Source organism: Malaclemys terrapin, chromosome 1, assembly GCF_027887155.1.
Source record: "Malaclemys terrapin pileata isolate rMalTer1 chromosome 1, rMalTer1.hap1, whole genome shotgun sequence".
NCBI lineage: Eukaryota > Metazoa > Chordata > Testudines > Emydidae > Malaclemys > Malaclemys terrapin.
Genome location: NC_071505.1, coordinates 105,724,806 through 105,745,370, shown reverse-complemented (window position 1 = coordinate 105,745,370; position 20,565 = coordinate 105,724,806). Strand labels below are relative to the sequence as shown.

Genomic DNA, 20,565 nt, shown 5'->3' with positions numbered 1-20,565 from the left:
TTGCTCACTGGAAGGGGCAGGTCCTTAGAAAAAGTTTTTCAAGCCTACACCCTTCAATTCAGCGGCGGGTCCTTCACTCGCTGTCTTGCTCCTCGGCGGCACTTCGGCGGCAGCTCGATCGGGTGGTTCTTTTTTTCACCGCTTGGGGAGGCAAAAAAGCTGGAGCCGGCACTGCACACAGACTCCCTTGTGCGTTGTGCCACCGAAAGCTATTCCTGCTCCTTCTGCTCCCTGTATTGCTGGGCAAAACGTTTCCATTCAAAGTTATTTGAATTTTCAATGAATTTACTTCTGCTTTGTTTCTTCCTTTTTGTTATTTCCCTTGAATATTCCAGCAAACATGCTGTGTTAGCGTGTGTGCATGCACGCACACACACACACACACACACACCAGCTCATTTCAATTGTAAATGCTCAAAAATTAATCAAAAGTTAATTCTGAATTGCATAACTGAATTGCATAACTAGGCAGGCAACAATTTGGATTTTGAGTCACAAACTGCAATGTTGCATTTGAATATTCCATTTTAAATTTGCACTATTGTTGGTTAGTTCCATCAGATATCCAATCAGGGGACAGAAACAATACCACAGGAATTAGGTAACTAACAAACACAACATTGACTTCAAAAGTTTCCAGTGAAATAAAGAACAATTTTTTTGAACAACAAGGATGATTTACCATTGGAACAAACTACCAAGCGAAGTAGCCAATTCTCCATCTCTTGATGGCTTCAGATCAAGACTGGATGCCTTTCAGGAAGATAAGCATTAGCCAAACAGAAGTATTGGGCTTAGTACAAGGGTAGCGGGGTGAAATTCTATGGGTGTGATATACAGGAGGTCAGACTAGATGATCTAATAGTCCCTTCCAGCCTTTAAATCTATGAATTTACCACAGACTATCTGCAGACTTAGAGCTAGATGCTATTACTCACACTGAGTAGTACCTTAATCTATGAGATGTCTCACTGAGATCACCAAGCTATTATTTAACGTAAGAAAGAATAGCAGAACCTGGCTCCACGAATTATTTGCCAAAGAAATTAGCTTCTTAGAAATAATTTCATGTCATGAATAAATTAAGAAATGTAATAATTTACCCACAAACTATTTGTGAACAGAAATAGAGGCAAAATTCATTTAATAAATAGTTCGTTATGAAGTACTCACCCATTACTAGATCCACAGATTGGGTAAGCTGATCTCCAGTAATATCAGGTATCAATACACACAGGTCAAAGCTGGTGAGGGATTTCCTTTACATTGCTGATTTTTCCTCTGATTAGGAAGGACCAGAGTTGTTCCCCCCTCCCTCCCACAGCGCTCTACAAATTCAAATAATTTTGTAGAATGAGAAAACATTAATCCCTCTTTTCTCTCTCCTGCTTTAGGATTTTACTTGTGCTTCAGAAATAGGAAGAGCACAGCTGCCTTTCCAGATGTTAGCTGATCTCCATATGTCTGTGCATCTGCTGCTAGTTTTCTTAATGACATAAAGATGTGCTAGATGGGGAAAGTATAGAAACCAGCCTTGTCCACTGAGCAAGTTGCAGGGATCCTTTAACTGAGGAAATGAATTGTCCCTGGAAACAGAATCTTTCCAAAGCATCATGTATTTCCCAAGAGTGGGAGCAGAAGACTGATGCAGGTGTGTTTTATGAACTAGAATTGCACAGCTATTTTGCTGCTCAGAAAAATCTGAAGAGTCAGAACCACCTGAAAGTCCTTAACTCAGAGTCAGGGGTGTGAGGTGTGGCCCATTTGAAATAAAAATCAGAATCAGAGAGTTCATTCTATCAAATTTTCATCATAACTTTGCGAATGTCTGGCATGAAAGTGACGTTGATGGGATAACAGACAATGACTGCAAAGATATGTAAAATCTCAAACACACTTTGAAGTGTATGCATGTTATGGCACACCAGTGGAATTTCACCAGCATTTTGGGTCTTGCCAAAAATGTACTAAAAGCTTGAAAGTTGGATTTGAAATGTATTATTTAGAATACAGAAGCCTCAGCCGAAATCAGAAACCCATGTGCAAGATGCTGGGCATGCAGATAGACAGTCCCCGCCCCAAACATCTTACAACCTAAACAGACATGACAGACAAAGGGGAAGAAGTGATAAAATATGTAAGCAGAAGGGGAATTGAAACACAGTGAGATCAAGTCAGTGGTTCCCAAACTTTTTCCTCAGGTGACCAACAACTGCATTTATCTTTTTTGCAATCCTCCCAACGTCCAAATTCATGGGGGTTGGCCCAAAATCATCAGCCAGCATCCTTCTCCACCTCTGCCTGCTCCTCATCCCACTGAGGGGGCACTGACCCCACCCTCAGCAGTGCCCTCCCACTGCAACCCTAGTACCCTGCCCGGTACAGAGGGGAGGTTGAAGAGTGAGCCTGCCCCCACTCACTTGCAGCAGTGGTTCCTGTCCCACAGGGCTGGGCCCAGCTCCCTGCTAGGGTCAGCTGGGCCAGCTTTGAATGAGTGAGGTTGAGACCTGGCACATGGCACTGCAGTGCTAAGTGGTGGCTGGGCCCAACCTGAGTGGTGCTGAGAACCTGTGTGCCTGGTCGCAATGTCTGGAGCTGGGAGTCAGCCCCACAGGACAGAACCTGCCATTGCGGGCTGAGTGCTGGGCAGGCTGGTTTTCCAGTCCCCCTGACCCCAGGTCCTCCCCTCTGCACTGGGCATGCAATCCATCTAGAACCCTTCCCATGACACTCTGTTTGGGAAACACTGGACCAAGTAACATGCTTAAGGTCACATAGAAAGACTGCGGGAGAGCCAAGAACTGAATCCCTCTCTCCTGCGTCTCAGTGGAGTGCCTTAGCCACAAGGCTGTCCTTTTTCCACAATAAATTTCACACTGCTCTGAAGTTGGAATATTCAGATATTTCTGGTTTCATATCCCAATGAGTGAAAGCTGAAGTCTGAAGTAAGACTGGGCCTGCTATTAGGATTTCAAGTGCAGAAAGCCAAGCCAATTCAAACAAGGTGCATTGCTAAAGCCAGCTAGACATTCTGGGATAGATCCTCAGATGAACTAAACTGGCATTGCCTCATTAAAGTCAGCATTGGTGTAGTTTATGTAAAGACACTGCACTACAAATCTCATCATGTTGTGCCATATCTGGAATAACACAAGGTCACCCAAAGAGCCCTGGCATCCAAGGGGCCATCTCTGTAGCACAGAGAGGAGGCGTTGAAGTTTATGTTCACTAAGTGCTCAACGATATAACCAGAACTTCTCTCAATTATCCATCTATGGGCCCAATCCTAAAAGCTGCTGAGCACCTGCTGCTCCCATTGAAACAAATGAAAACTGTAGGGTCTCAACACCTCTAGTCCCGGACTTCACTCTGCAGGTGCCATCTCACATTCTCTCAACCTGAGTGGATTTTGCCCCCTTTGTCGATGTGTATTCGATTCAGCGATAGGCATCCCCTTTCTCCAGTCACTCCTCCCTTGGAGTTTGTTGATCTGAACTTGTAAAATGGATTTTGGCTTCTAGAAAAATGACCCAAGTAAATATTTAGGCCAAAATGATAATGGCATGATGTCATAAAATTAGGAAGACCAAATTCAGGAGACTGCTCCTTCCATGTGAGGCAGACTCTGGGGCGTTACGGATTGAGTGCAGCCTGATATCCACCCACCCTCTAGGGGTTATTAGAGCTGGGGAATTTGTACAAAGGTTGAAGAAAGCCTTGAATAAAATAGCTTGGATATAAAAGAACATATTGTTCCTCTTTAGGGGGAAAAGACTTTGATTAATGTTATTTATCCTTTCATTAATGATAACTGCCTAGATCCTTCCAGCTGAAATATGCTTCCTTAGAGGATTGTTTTTCCACCATCTCAAATGCTCACTAGATTGTTTACATAGGGCTGCTCACGAACACTGGATTATTACTTAGATTGTAAACCCTTTGGAGCAGGGACCATCATTTTGTTCTGTGTTTATACAGCATTTAGCACAAGGGGGTCTGGTCCATGATTGGGGCTTCCAGGTACTACCACAATGCAAATAAAGAAATAAAATAACAATGGATCCTGATTGGTTATTGTTGAGTTGCTCATGAGCCCCAGACTATGCACACTGCTGTAATACTGCATGTCTATATAAGAAGAGTGAGCAGTGCATACCAGTTTGTCAATGAGAGGTTGCTCAGATAGTGATTTGTAGTTTTCCGGATGATTTTTTATTATTTGTATTTAGAAAATGATCCTTGAAGTAATTGTTAACATCAACGCCACGCGCAAACACACACAAAATGCACTGTATTTTGCAAATAGATTAAAAAAAATACAAACAGCTCTTTCCAACCAAGATGAGGTTAGAAGAGCTAACACAACACTTTTCTAATTAGAAAAGACCAAAATAATTAGAAAGACCAAAAAAGAATTTGAATTACAGCTAGCCAAAAACTCCAAAAGAAATAGCAAAAATAATTTTAAATACATCAGAAGCAGAAAGCCTGCTAACAACCAGTGGGGCCACTGGACGATCGAGATGCTAAAGGAACACTAAAAGACGATAAGGCCATTGCGGAGAAACTAAATGAATTCTTTGCATTGGTCTTCACTGTTGCGGATGTGAGGGAGATTCCCAAACCTGAGCCATTCTTTTTGGGTGACAGATCTGAGGAACTGCCCCAAATTGAGGTGTCATTAGAGGAAGTTTTGGAACAAATTGATAAACTCAACAGTAATAAGTCTCCAGGACCTGATGATATTCACCCAAGAGTTCTGAAGGAACTCAAATGTGAAATTGCAGGACTACTAACTGTCATCTGTAACCTATCATTTAAATCAGCTTCTGTACCAAATGAGTGGAGGATAGCTAATGTGATGCCAATTTTTAAAAAGGGCTCCAGAGGTGACCCTGGCAACTACAGGCCAGTAAGCCTCACTTCAGTACCGGGCAAATTGGTTGAAACTATCGTAAAGAACAAAATTGTCGCACATAGATTAACATAATTTGTTGGTAAATAGTCAAATCATGCCTCACCAATCTACTAGAATTCTTTGAGGGGGTCAACAAGCATGCGGACAAAGGAGATCCAGTGGATATAGTGTATTTAGATTTTCAGAAAGTCTTTGACAAGTTCCCTCACCAAAGGCTCTTAAGCAAAATTAGCAGTTATGGGATAAGAGGGAAGGTTCTCTCATGGATCAGTAACTGGTTAAAAGATAGGAAACAAAGCGTAGGAATAAATTATCAGTTTTCAGAATGGAGAGAGGTAAATAGTGGTGTCCCCGAAGGATCTGTACTGGGTCCAGTCCCATTTAATATATTCATAAATGATCTGGAAAAAGGGGTAAACAGTGAGGTGGCAAAATTTGCAGATGATACAAAACTACTCAATATAGTTAAGTCCCAGGCAGAGTGTGAAGAGCTACAAAAGGATCTCACAAAACTGGGTGACTGGACAACAAAATGGCAGATGAAATTTAATGTTGATAAGTGCATATTGGAAATGCACATTGTAAAACATAATCCTAACTATACATATACAATGATGGGGTCTAAATTAGCTGTTACCACTCAAGAAAGAGATCTTGGAGTCACTGTGAATAGTTCTCTGAAATCATCCACTCAATGTGCAGCAGCAGTCAAAAAAGCGAACAGAATGTTGGGAATCCATCAAGAAAGAGATAGATAATAAGACAGAAAATATCATATTGCCTCTATATAAATCCATGGTATGCCCACATCTTGAATATTGCATGCAGATGTGTTCGCCCCATCTCAAAAAAGATATATTGGAATTGGAAAAGGTTCAGAAAAGGACAACAAAAATAATTAGGGGTATAGAATGGCTTCTGTATGAGGAGAGATTAATAAGACTGGGACTTTTCAGCTTGGAAAAGAGGCGACTAAAGGGGGATATGATAGAGGTCTATAAAATCATGAGTGGTATAGAGAAAGTAAATAAGGAAGTGTTATTTACTCCTTCTTGTAATACAAGAACAAGGGGCCACCAAATGAAATTAATAGGTAGCAGGTTTAAAACAAACACAAGAAAGTATTTTTTCACGCAATGCACTGTCAATCTCTGGAACTCCTTGCCAGAGGGTGTTGTGAAGGCCAATACTATAATGGGGTTTAAAAGGGAGCTAGATAGATTCATGGAAGATAGGTCCATTAATGGCTATTAGCCAGGATGGGCTGGAATGGTGTCCCTAGCCTCTGTTTGCCAGAAGCTGGGATTGGGTGACAGGGCATGGATCACTTGATGATAACCTATCTGTTCATTCCCTTTGGGGCACCTGTCAGAGGACAGGATACTGGGCTTAATGGACCTTTGGTCTGAAACAGTATGGCCGTTCTTATGTTCTAACTCACTGTTAGGGCTGCAAAAGTCCAATCAGCTGCATTGATTTGCAAAGACTTGAGTGGAGAGGCACTTGCTTGTGTGGCAGACTCCATTTTTGCCAACACACTAATGACCTCTTAGCAACACCCACTTACAGTCTCGCCTTCCTGCATGGGAGATGCAACACCCTATGGCCTAACAAAGACAAGCAGCCTAGTCAACATGCCCTACTAACAACTGACATTTTCCTTTCTAGACCCCTAATGCCACATGCCATGATCCTCTCCTCAATGGCCAACTACTCCCTCCAACTACATTACGTGGGCTACTGAAGACCGCCTCATTCCACACACATTATACTTTGCTCAGGGTTCTGCAAAACCCAGCCTGGCCCTGTGTAGCTGAGATGGTTTGGAGCGGAGACAGAATAATGCATGAGTGAGAGCGGACAGATAGATGAGAGAGAGTGGGGAGTAGTTTTTGTGTTAGTTAGATCATGCAGAAGTGAGCTTCAAACACTTCCAGGAAGTAGGTCTCTGTTGTTCACTGATCTTAGTGGGTTTGATGGAGGACAACTGACAGTTCTGCAGTTCACTCATCTAAACCAGGGGCATGGCCACTGAGACTCCCTTTGACAGTGTGCAGCGTGCCCTCTGTTCCACATTGGGCTAGCTCTGCTGATCTGTATAGAAGCAGGGCCATGACATTATTACCCATTTCCTGTCCTCTCTGGATTTCCATAGTCCTTTTGCTACCTGAGCACAAGCACCATTTGTACCCAACCTCTCCACGGGGGGACATGGGTAAAGAAAAATCTTGTACCCTTTTCTCTCCCCTTTCATTTCTGTGCAGACAGAGCCTTAAACTTTCCAGTCCAAGGAGAGGGTATACTAACTCAGTCCCCTGTAACTCATGGTTCTGTTTGTTTATAAACTTGGTAGGGAGAAAAAAAAACCTTTGTGTTTTAATAATTACTGGATTTTCTGGCTCCCAGAACTTTCTGCAACTTGGCATGCAGGTCTGGAGAAGCAGAAGTTCCCGTAATTATGAGAAATGTACGGTTCCAGTTATGGCACGATGTCCTAAACATCGATATTGCAATTTTAAAAAGTAATGAGTAACTGGAAATGGTGTTTGTCCAGTGCCAAACCATGGACAATAGCAATAAATAGTACAGTTACATATATTAACATTAATTTTCTATTTTAGCTGGTTGTTAGACCAGGAGTCGGCAACCTTTCAGAAGTGGTGTGCCGAGTCTTCATTTATTCACTCTAATTTAAGGTTTCGAGTGCCAGTAATACATTTTAATGTTTTTAGAAGGTCTCTTTCTATAAGTCTATAATATATAACGAAGCTAGTGTTATATGTAAAGTAAATAAGGTTTTTAAAATGTTTAAGAAGCTTCATTTAAAATTAAATTAAAATGCAGAGCCCGCCGGATCGGTGGCCAGGACCCAGGCAGTGAGAGTGAAAATCAGCTCACATGCCGCCTTTGGCACACTGCCATTGGTTGCTTATCCCTGTTACAGACACAAACAATACCCACAGGAATACAAACTGCATTTCATGAAGAAAAATTCAAGAAAACAACTATTTTTCTTCTCTCCAGGGGTAGGAATAAACAATGTTGTGCAACATCTACCCGCATGGCCAACACAAGAGGATGAACGGGGGACTTCCAGACCTAAGAGCCTAAGACCTCTTAAGCTAAAGAAGCAGGCTCCCATGGGAAGGAACAGGGTGCAGCTGTAACAGACCAACATCCTCTGTAGATTAGGGTCAAAGGGGAACACCTAACACACTGACCAGTGGGTTACAATTGCCATAACTATAAAGTTGTGTATGCTTTAATCTTTCCCACCATCCATACTTAACACATTCTTTGTTTCTCCTTCCATCTTCTACTTTTCCCTCCCCTTTTATTTTCATGCATTAACCTCTGTCCTCTCATCTGCTCCGTTTTCTTTTTGCCTCCAGTCCCTCCTCTAGTTTTTCTGTGTGTCTAACTCCCCTTGCCCAGCTTGTCCGTTTTATAGAGAGGTATGTGGTTTCCCACCCCCCCTTCTGGCTCACATAAGCACTGCCAGTTTGGAAAGACAATATCCGTTTCCAAAACAATGGAGAAACCAGGGCACTGGTCCATGCTATCCTAAAGCCCCAAAAATAGACCACACCACTCTAACCCATGTCTCACCCATGCAGGCAGATTTCCAGGTCAAAGTCAGTGCAGCTTTACAAGTTCATAGCTATGCAAATCCTTTGTGTCATCATGTAATCCCAGCATTCTACTCCTCAAGTATTATGAGGGTGTGGGCAATATATGTGTCACCACAGTGCAGCTTTGGGTATCTGGCCTGGAAATGCATCTTCCTGCCACTTGAACTCCCCAGGGAATACAATCTGAGTCTCCAGCCTAGCAAGCATGCCCTGTCCCTTCAGGAACTTTCTTTTTCCTCACCCAGCTTTTTTGGGGGGTGAGGAGGGGTGGAGGGGAGGGGAACAGCCAACATGACTCCTCCAAGTGGAGATGCTTGTGCAATGTTGATTCACTGTGGCTGGTGACCTAAATCACTGTGGCTGGTGAAGAATTTCAAAACAATGAAAGGAACGAGTGCTGATCTCAAGGGAGTTGCTGAGCTGCCAACTGTAGCCAGCAAATTGGGCCGAGAAATGCCCCAGCATACGCTTTAATGAAAGAAAGAACCCTCTGTGGGAACGAAAGTGAGCAATTGTTCTTATTTTAGTCTACTTTTTTCTTTTTCACACATTCATCTTCCGGGTCCCAATTCCAATACTGAACTCCCACCATCACCACCACACTGATGATGAGACAATAGCAACCGGGCTATCATTACAGCACTAACTCTCATCGGAATCTCTGAGGGGATAAAAGCTGCTCTTTCTTAAAGGTTAAGCCACTTAATGGGTTAGTAAGCCCATGTTATGTAACAGACTGAGGCTGGTTCAAGGGACCATGTCTCAGATCCAGCAGATACACAACCGCCAGAAAGGCAGAATACCCATGGGGAGGATCTCTCCAAGGAACAGCTGTTATACCAATATAGAAGTACAAAGTATGATTAGTTATTATTACCTTAGAGTGGTGGGAAGGGGAAATGGATGGAGAAAGGTGGGTGGAAAGTGTGCCCAATGCTCCTGCCTTCCCTTTTGATGGGAGGAAGAAACCCTGTATGGAAGTTTACCATTTTGGACTTTGGCCTGTGCCCCTCTCCACAAAGCAGGTCGGCAGGTAACACTGGTCTGTATACTCAGTGCTGAGTGGGAAAACATTCCTTCCTTTATTCTGTGATTCCATGGAACAATTCTTCCTTTCCCTACTATCTTCTGATACCCATATACCCTACACATGTGGCATTCAAAAGTGCTAAAGCCACTTCTGATCAAGACACCTTTAGCAAATTCCCAGCAATTCCTCATGCATGTGCTGGAAGTCTTTGATCATTCTCGCCTACTATGGGACATGGAGTAACAGATAATGGGTTAAATCTTGGCTTCATTGAAATCAATGGCAAAAGTCCCATTCACTTCAGTGAGGCTGGGTTTGCACTCAGTAAATGGAACTTTAAACAAGAAATTAGACTGATCCACAAATTTCAGACCCAGACCAAAACACTCCTAAAGTTTGTGTGTGTAGCTCCAGGGTTTTAGTGCTGGCCTGTCTCTAGCAGCGGTGTCCCATCTATGTATGCCAGGCTGATGGTTATTATCTGATTCATCTGCAACAAGCTTGCACTGAATGCTCAACCCGCTTTCTTTTTTAAGCAGCCTTTACCACCTTTCTGGAACAAAGGCTTCTCTGACTTAAATCTGGCTGCCCATGGCCCTGCTGTTTCAGAGCCAGCAACATGCTGAGATGGGGTTTGGTATAGAGCTGCTATGCCAGTAGGAGATTTCCTGTGTAGGTAAAACTCTCCAAGGATTAAGTCAACTGGCTTTCCAATACTTTCTGCTGCTTGGTGATTCAAAGCAGCCTGAATGGGGATCAGGATCTGGCCCCTTTTTAACCTTGTCTGGACTTGCTCTATCCTACCTCAGGATCTCTCTAGTCCCTTGCCTGCTCCCTCTGCAATAGTCTTCTTTCTTTACAACTTCACATTCTCACCACTGCTGGTGCAAGAGCCTTCTCCTCTGAACCATCTGCCATGTGGGACAGCCTCCCTGTAGATCTTTACCTCAGCAACCCTCACTCCATTTTCAGATCCCATCTGAAAATACATTCCCCACCTTCCCCACCCCATTATTTTTCTTTTCTATACTCACTCTCTCTCCTTTTGGTCATTTTTTATTTTAAAATGTGTTCTTTATTTGTCTATCTGCAAGTCTATTATTTGAGTCTATTAAGTATTTGTAGAGGCACTGTTTGTATGACATCAAATTTTAAAAACTTGCTCTTCTATGCACTTTTCATCAGTACATTTCAAAGCACTTTTCAAAGGAGAAAAAGAATCAATATTCTCATTTTACAGATGGGAAAACTGAGCCACAGAGAGGGGAGGTGACTTGCCCAAAGTCACCCATCAGCCCAGTGGTAGAGCTGGGAGTAGAATCCAGGTCTCCTGAACCACAGTCCAATATTCTAGCCACTAGCCCAGTGGTTCTCAAACCAGGGCCGCCACTTGTTCAGGGAAAGCCCCTGGCGGGCTGAGCCCATTTGTTTACCTACCGCGTCTGCAGGTTCGGCCGATCGCGGCTCCCACTGGCTGCGGTTCGCTGCTCCAGGCCAATGGGGGCTGCAGGAAGCGGCGCGGGCCGAGGGACTTACTGGCCGCCACTTGCAGCAGCTCCCATTGGCCTGGAGCAGTGAACTGCGGCCAGTGGGAGCCGCGATCGGCCGAACCTACATATACGGCACGTAAACAAATCATCCCGACCCGCCAGGGGCTCTCTCTAAACAAGCGGCATCCCAAGTTTGGGAAACACTGCTTTACTGTGTAAAAAGGAGCAAATTTTACATACGAGCATAGAAAATTGGCCAAGTTTCATAATATTTCAAATTCTTCATAGTTGTATATACCTTTTTTATGAATCAGATAATAAATACTCTATGGAAATCAGAGCAAGCGAAAAGGACACTGCATTTAAAAAGCTCTTGTTCCAAGACCAACTGGTGTAATTTGTTTTCCTTCTTGGGCCAGACCTTTACAATCATCATCGTGTTCTGTACAAGCCAAAACCATGACCCAGTACACGTGGGGCTACTGGGTGTTTGTGTCCATTTGTGTAGTAATTACATGCGGTATTCAAGCCAGATTCCCTTTGCTTGCGCGATCACAGCCAGAAGTGATGAGTATTACTGTCTGCAGGGAATCCTAGAGGCTGCTGCAGAAAGGAGGTGGGCAAGGTTTAATTTGCAATATGGAGCAGGGCGGGAAAGAGGAGAGTAATATAAAAAGTTTTGGTGAGTCACCTTGTTCCCTTGCCAGGATGGAATACATAGACAGTGCATGTGGCAGGACCACCATGGACCTGGCATGGACCTCTGGTCATGGATCAGATGAAGAATTAAACTCTACCTCGAGTGTGAAATGACTGGTTGGGCATGGACACACGTCCCTCTCCCACTTGGCTCCAGAAAGCAACCAGTTTTCTGCAGTTGTGGCAGCACTATAGGCAGCAGCATGTAACTAGAAATGGTAGTGACTTGAACAATGGTTCACTCAGGTTCAATACCTATATTGCCAGAACACTATCAGGAGTCGGCAACCTATAGAATGCGTGCCAAAGACGGCACGCGAGCCGATTTTGAGTGGCACGCTGCCTGCCCGGTGAGAGGAGGAGGAGGAGGGGCAGAGGGGCCGAAAAGCGCCACACTGGGGGGAGAAGCAGGGGAGGAGGGAAGTTTGGCTGCCGCAGGACCAAGCTTCTGTCTCCTGCCTCCGCAGGGGAGAGCGGTGAGGGGGAGGTCCCGGCCCCCCTCCCCACTCAGCCCCCTGCCCACTGCTCTCCCCTGTGGGGGCAGGAGGCAGAAGCTTGGTCCTGCGGCAGCCAAGCTTCCTCCCTCCCCCGTTTCTTCCCACAGCATGGTGCATTTCGGCCCCTTCTCCTCCTCTCCCTCGCCCTCCCTCTCCCTGCCGGCGATGGCCCTTGCAAGGGGGAGGGGGAGCGGAGCGGAGCAGAGCCGAGCGGCAGCGTGCTTCTCTGCTCCATAGAGCAGGCAGAGAGAGGTAGGGATGGGCCTTGGAGAAGGGGGTGGAACAAGGCATATCCCTCCCAACCCCCTGCCATGAGCTGCTCAGGGCAGGGGGCTGGGAGCACCCCCATGAGCCAAGCACCCCAGCCTTTTGCCCTGCACCCCACACCCACCAGCCTTCTGCCCTGACCCCTGAACTCCCGCACACCCCTCTGCCCTGACCCCTGAATCCCCCAACACGCCCGGCCTTCTGCCCTGAACCCCCCACATCCCCACTGCCCTTTGCCCTGATCCCCCCACACACACCCCGCCTTTTGCCCTGCACTTTCTTCCCTGACCCCTGAACACCCCCGCCCCAGGTCTGGGGTCCCAGCTGCCGGCCCCTTACCAGACAGTGTCTTGGCCACAGGCCCTGCTCAGCCTGCTACAGGCCTAGGTGAACAGAACCCCAGGCTGGCAGCGGGCTGAGTAGGCTGGCGGCGTAAGATCAGAATTTTAATTTAATTTTAAATGAAGCTTCTTAAACATTTTGAAAACCTCGTTTACTTTACATACAACAATAGTTTAGTTATATAATATACACTTAGAGAGAGACACCTTCTAAAAAACGTTAACATGTATTACCGGCATGCGAAACCTTAAATTAAAGTGAATAAATGAAGACTCGGCACACCACTTCTGAAAGTGTTTCATCTAGTGCAGGGGTAGGCAACCTAAGAATTAGGACTGTTCTGGGGAAATCAAGGTAGACGGGCATCCTTTCTCCCCAGTGGCAAACACGGGAAATGTATCCAGGGAATAAATACATCCATAGCTTTATGAAATTATAGATGATCCACTTTTGCAGAGAATGGGAGGAGAGATTTATAGCAATGTGTATGGACCAAGTGAGAAAACCTTGACCTTCTTCCAACCTTACATTTTCCATTCCTCCTTCCCCCAGCCTTCAATGGTGGGTGAAATTACAGACACAATTGCTTCCTCACTGACCAAGGAAGCTCACCACTGAGGAATCATATTGCATCTTCACCACCCAGAGAACCACACTACAAACATACTTCATTGGCTGTGTGGTATTTGATTCTGATCAGGAAGCTCTGAAAGCTAATAATATATAACAAAGTGAATTGAAATGTGCAAACAAGCCTGGCTTTAGGGTTTCTACTATAAAACCAAGCAATTCCAAGAATACAGATAATGAGCTAAATTTTGCTCTCAGCTACATTGAAGTCAATGGAGTTAATCCAGATTTATACTGGTTTATGGAAGAAAAAAACAGAATTTGGCCCATGGTTTCTATAGTTACTGGAAGTTGGCCACTTTGCACATCTGTGCAGCTCTAGAGTTTTGGTTCAAGCTCTTCTGTAATAATCACCCCTCTTATTTGTACCTTATTACAGGGAGGCTGGGGAATCACTCATTATGGATCCAAAATTACATTTGCTGCAAAAGATCTGTTATTATCTTGCTGTTTCTCAGAGTAAATTAGTGAAAGCAGAATGCCAAGCAGTGGAATTAAGGCTATAGAAAACTTCAGATGTGTAAAAGAAATGTGCCTCATCTCCATATCAAGCTCCTCACTGAGCTGTTCTGAATGTTGCTCCTAGTCAATCTTTGTCCTGCATTGTAAGATGTCCCCATCTCATAGGGGGCTACAACAGTGATACCCTCAGCTCACCTAACAATATTGTTAATCTATCCAACCACACACTTAGCCCAGCTGAAGAGTCTGTCCTATCTCAGGGACTCTCTTTCTGCCTCACCATCCCCATGAACATGATACAGTTCTGCAGTGATCTGGAAGCCTACTTTCGTCATCTCCGACTCAAGGAATATTTTCAACACACCACTGAACAGTGCACTGACCCACAGAAACCCTCCTACCAACACTACAAGAAGAAGAACTCTGCGTGGACTCCTCCTGATGCTCAAAATGACAGACTGGACCTCTACATAGAGTGTTTCCGCAGACGTGCACAGGCTGAAATTGTGAACAAACAGCATCACTTGCCCCATAAGTTTAACCTCAGCCATACAGAACGCAATGCCATCCACAGCCTCAAAAACAACTCAGACATTATATCCAAAGGGGCTGACAAAGGAGGTGCTGTGGTCATAATGAACAGGTCGGATTATGAACAGGAGGCTGCCAGGCAATTCTCCAACACCACATTCTACAGGCCACTATCCTCTGATCCCACTGAGGAATACCAAAAGAAACTACACCATCTGCTCAGGAAACTCCCTGCTATAGCACGGGAACAAATCTACATGAACACACCCCCAGAGCCCCGATCAGGGGTATTCTATCTGCTACCCAAGATCCATAAACCTGGAAACACTGGACGCCCCATCATCTCAGGCATTGGCATTCTTACAGCAGGATTATTTGGCTATTTGTACTCTCTCCTCAGACCCTATGCTACCAGCACTCCCAGCTATCTTTGAGACGCCACCGACTTCCTGAGGAAACTACAATCCATTGGTGATCTTCCTGAAAATACCATGCTGGCCACCATGGATGTAGAAGCACTTTACACCAATATTCCACATGAGGATGGACTACAAGCTGTCAGGAACAGTATCTCTGATGAGGCCACAGCACGCCTGATGGTTGAGCTTGGTGACTTTGTCCTCACCCACAACCACTTATACCTTCAAGTCAGTGGCATTGCTATGGGTACCCGCATGGCCCCACAGTATGCCAACATTTTTATGGCTGACTTAGAACAACGCTTCCTCAGCTATCATCCCCTAGTGCCCCTCCTCTACTTGCGCTACATTGATGACATCTTCATCATATGGACCCATGGAAAGGAGGCCCTTGAAGAATTCCACCTGGATTTCAACAATTTCCACCCCACCATCAACCTCAGCCTGGACCAGTCCACACAAGAGATCCACTTCCTGGACACTACAGTGCAAATAAGTGACAGTCACATAAACACCACCCTATACCAGAAACCTACTGACCGCTATACTTACCTACATGCCTCCAGCTTCCATCCGGGACACATCACACGATCCATTGTCTACAACCGAATTTGCTCCGATCCCTCAGACAGAGACAAACACCTACAAGATCTTTATCAAGCATTCTTAAAACTACAATACCCACTTGGGGAAGTGAGGAAACAGATTGACAGAGAGAGACAGGTATCCAGAAATCACCTAATACAGGACAGGCCCAACAAGGAAAACAACAGAACACCACTGGTCATCATGTACAGCCCCCAGCTAAACCTCTCCAGTGCATTATCAACGATCTACAACCTATCCTGGAAAACGCTCCCTCACTCTCACAAACCTTAGGAGGCAGGCCAGTCCTCGCTTACAGACAACCCCCCAACCTGAAGCAAATACTCACCAGCAACTACACACCACACCACAGAAACACCAACCCAGGAAATAATCCCTGTAGCAAACCTCGTTGCCTACTCTGTCCCCATATCTCCTCTGGCGACACCATCAGAGGACCCAACCACACGAGCCACACCATCAGGGGCTCATTCACCTGCACGTCTACTAATGTGATATATGCCATCATGTGCCAGCAATGCCCCTCTGCTATGTACATTGGCCAAACCAGACAGTCCCTACGTAAAAGAATAAATGGACACAAATCGGACATCAGGAATGGTAACATACAAAAGCCAGTAGATGAACACTTCAATCTCCCTGGACAGTCTATAACAGATTTAAAAGTAACTATTCTTGAACAAAAATAACTTCAGAAACAGACTTTAAAGAGAAACAGCAGAACTAAAATTCAATTGCAAATTTAACACCATTAATTTAGGCTTGAATAGGGACTGGGAGTGGCTGGCTCATTACGGAAGCAGCTTTTCCTCTCCTGGAATTGACACCTCCTCATCTATTATTGGGAGTGGACTACATGCACCCTGATCAAATTGGCTCCGTCAACACTGGTTCTCCACTTGTGAGGTAACTCCCTTCTCTGCATGTGTCATTATATAATGCTTGCATCTGTAATTTTCACTCCATGCATCTGAAGAAGTGAAGTTTTTTACCCATGAAAGCTTATGCCCAAATAAATCTGTTAGTCTTTAAGGTGCCACCAGACTCCATGTTGTTTTTGTGGATACAGACTAACATGGCTACCTCCTGATACGTCTCACATTTGGATATGGGCAGGTACATGAGACAGAGTGGGTGTGATATTCCATATGGCACTACAAACATTACTGTAGAATAGGGTTGAGCAAGAAGAAAGAAAGATGTATGTTTGCCTTTTTTTCTTTTTAATTTTGGCAAAGCCCAGGCTAAGAATAGTGCACACCAACCAATGATCTAACTCACCAGGAGGGGGAAGTAGAATAAAGCTCCCAACCACCATTCAGTCCAAGACCCTTTCCTCTGGTCTGGCTTTATTTTCAAACAAGCGCTCAAAAACAAGAGCAAATACATTCAAGCTACTGAGTACTAACCTCCCAAGGCTTACCCAGCTTCCACCACAGCTGGGAGGGGAGAGGAGATGGTATCTCCCTTTGGTAGCCATTCCTGTCTACTATGGAGAGACCCACCCTACGGCTTCTCTAAGTCTCTCCTGTTGCAGTGGCAGAAAGATTTAGATTTGGGTTCCTGCAGGTCATGTGCTCACTCCTAGCCACGTGCTTGTGACTACAGCACCCTGTTTTAAAGAGCTTAGAGGCTGTAACAGGTTCATTTGGATGTACACATGCACCTAAGGCCCAGTGCTCTGTTACAGTGTGATTCAGACCCTAGGTTCCATTTATACGAGCTCTCAAAGTTCAGAGATTTAACTAAATGTCTCTCATCATAGCCCATTGCTATCTTGGAGCAGAGACAGGCCAAATCCTTGACAGTGGGATTCTGATCCAGGTACCGTTTTACCCAAACCTCCAATGCTCATCTTTACTGTGAAGGCCAACTATTAACTAACGAGAGACTTTTTGTTTTGTGAGGGAGTGTTTGCTTTAAACAATTTGTGCTACCGGTCAGTATGCAGATGATATGCAGCTCTAGGTTTTCATCAGATCCAGATGCTGTGCTGCCTTTGCATTCCCAGTGCCAAGCCTAGATCAGGACTTGGATGAGAGTTAGCTGGCTGAGGTTTTGCTCAGAAAAGACGGAGGGGATGCTTGTGGGTTGAGGGAAGGATTCTGAGTGTATGCTAATGATGTGTCCTGTCTTCATTATTGATACAAATATGTTTTCATCTGGACTCCCAGATGCTCCTAGACTCACACAGAGATTGGTGGCCAAGGGGGCTTTTTCCTCCCCTGTCTACATCTGGTTGCAAATATTTCTCTCACTTCATGATCTTGCTACTGTCATTCATGCCTTTGTCCCTTTGAGACTGGATTGTGTAATGGGCTCCACCATGGGGCACCCTGGATGACTACTAGAAAGCTACAGGAGATGCTGGAAGGTGCCTGCTTCTCTGTGAAGAGGTATGAACCCCAAAGAACATATTCCATCATTCTGTTCCCTTCCAGATGCCATACAGGTTGTTGGCTTTGCTGAATGGTTCGGGTCCTGGCCATCTGAGATAGCTCCTCCCCCCCCCCTCCATCCCACCCCCTCTTATTCACAGTCATGGCAGTTGAGCTTAAGAGCTGATGGTGCTCAAGCTATCAGTCTCCAGGTTTGACCATCTAGGACTGAGGACAGGTTATTTTCAATGGAAGGCCCCTGACTGAAACTGGCTTCCCCCACTGCTCTGACAGAGCCCAAGTCTGTTGACCTTTAGGGTAAGATGTAAAGCTCAACACTCTAGTCTCAGGTTTCCACTAAGAGAGGGGCTGCCATGTTGGTATTTCATGGGAGGCGGGGGCAGGAATTCCTGGGGCAGCTATGGTAGCAAGAGCGCCTGGAAACAGCTCCAGCAGCTGCCATGAAGCTGAGAGGGCCAGGTGCCAGTGAAGAGTCAGGGGTTATCCCCATTGAAGCCCCTTGCCTCCAGCTGATACCCCTACACCAGCAGGTGGGAGTTGGATTTCCTACCTCTTTTCTGTAGGGCTCACCAGGCAGTGCCACCCTTATGCTCACCCCAAAAATGTGCCAGAAAATGGAATTAAAACTCTCAGCATTACCACTCTCTAAAAGCTACTAGAGGGAGAATGGGGCCCTCTTCTTTTTCCCTCCACATTTTGTTCATGATCCTTGGACTTCAGTAATTACATGAATTCCATAAATTAAAGTAATTGAATCAATAAAAACAAAGAGCATTAAACGTATAGTAGTAATTTTTGTCCTCTCTACTTCAGAGACATTGGTCCTGACAAGATGCCCTGATCCACCCAGAGGTAGGATTTATTTCAAAGCAATGCATAATTCTTATTTCCTTTTTATCCCCTTATCAAGTGACACAGAGATGAGGTAATGCCTTATTCAGTGCTGTTCATTGGTAGATCTCTAAGCACTTTTTACAAAGGATGCCAGTATCACTATCCCCGTTTTACTGATGGGGAAACTAAGACAGAAAGCTGAAGAGACTTGCTCAATGCCCCGCAGCCAGTGACAGAGCTGGGAATAGAGCCCAGGTCTTCTGAGTCTTAGCCCAGTGTGCTAGCCACTAGGCAATACTGCCTCCTAGAGAAGCGTTAAAGTCTCATCCAACTTCACTCACTGATGCCCCTTCAAAAATCCAACTCTTGTTATAAAGCACAGACTCAGTTAGAAAGGAATCAAGCCCACAGAAGGAGGAGGGGGCGGGTGGGCTGAATAATAAATTTAACTTGTACTTCATTGGTGCCAAAGTTCCTTTGAAAAGTCTGTGGGTTTAGGTTCAGTCCCAAAGAATTCTGTTAGGAGGTGTTTCCTGTCCCCATTCCAGACAGTGCTACCAAAGCAGTCACAGAACCACAGCCAAATTCCAGTGGAGAGAATAAAGAAAAAGAGAAAGTTAAAAAAAAAAAACCGTGAGTAAAGATACTGGATGGGGCCACATAAGGTAATTCCTGAATTGGCTGGACACACACTTACTTTGTAAGTCACTGAAAAAAAAAGTATAAATATACATAGGTAATGCCATGTAGCTTCATACTGACAGCTTTCTGTATATGAAACCTGCTAGTCCCCCAGACTCAGAGTTCCTATTACTTAGGTGTCCTGTATCCTGCAGGTATTTTAATTTTTGCCCTATGTAGCTACTTCTTTTAAACCCCTAACACCTGCCCAAGAGGGAAGATAGAATTATGCCCCTTGTGACTGCCAAGGTTTTTCTTCTGGATTTCATGTCATGAAAAAGCTGCCTCTACTTTTATTTTAATAGGAGGGGGAAGAAGAAAGAAAGTGAGAAGATTTGTTTTTTAATTAACCTGCTGTGAATGGGAAAAAATTCAAGAGCTGAGAGTGACAAATGAAAAAAAAAAATCATAATGTCAAAGCCATTCTGCAATTTCAGAGTTGCCTTATAAATAGTTTTTGTTTGTAATATTTAAATCTTACCTCTGTTCCACCTCGGGCTCACAGTGGCGTGAGCATTATAATAGAAAAGCAGCAGTAGCAAAGTCTTCCAGTGCATCCTTTACTTTAAAATCTCTCTCTATATCTGTATATTAGCTATTTGTTTCCTTGCTTCCTTTTCAGGAAGAGACGACTACCTCCCCACCCCAAAGGAAGAACCTGTCTGTTCTCTTGAGTGCTATTGAAGTCAATGTAGCAGCTCTTCCCTTAAACCAACTCTCCCAGGGATCAGCGAACTTGCTTTCATAGGCACACTTCGTTTTTATCCACATCTGGAATGACTCATGATGCATGTGAGTTTGCTGGCAGCTGTGAGAATAAATGTCATTACATTTTTGTATTCAAGTTCCATTTGTTAGAAGGGCCATTTTTTTTTAAATGTCAAATAAACAGACAGGAGCAACTTTATGAAAGAACACTATTAAATGGTTGTTCTGTACGTTTTTTTCCTGCTATGCGCATGGGCATATGTTAACATGTAGCTCAGCTACAAGCCAGCTCTGTGGTGATGTCTGCTGCATTCCTTGGATGCATAATACAGAGAGTGAGGCATTCACTGAACGAACTTTTTACCACTGTGATTCACGGGCATCGCTCATTTATAGAGAACATTAAAATAAAATACTTAG

At 44.6% G+C, this 20,565-nt stretch overlaps 1 protein-coding gene across 1 annotated transcript in view; it reads right to left on the bottom strand.

Annotated features, from left to right (window-relative positions):
• Window positions 1–20,143, bottom strand: part of FAM180A (family with sequence similarity 180 member A) — a 35,006-nt gene extending 14,863 nt beyond the window's left edge. The window contains exon 1 of the mRNA XM_054016283.1: window positions 19,919–20,143. Coding sequence (XP_053872258.1) covers window positions 19,919–19,994 — 76 coding nt within the window. The 5' untranslated portion in view covers window positions 19,995–20,143. The remainder of the gene's footprint in view (window positions 1–19,918) is intronic.
• Window positions 20,144–20,565: the final 422 nt, after the last annotated feature.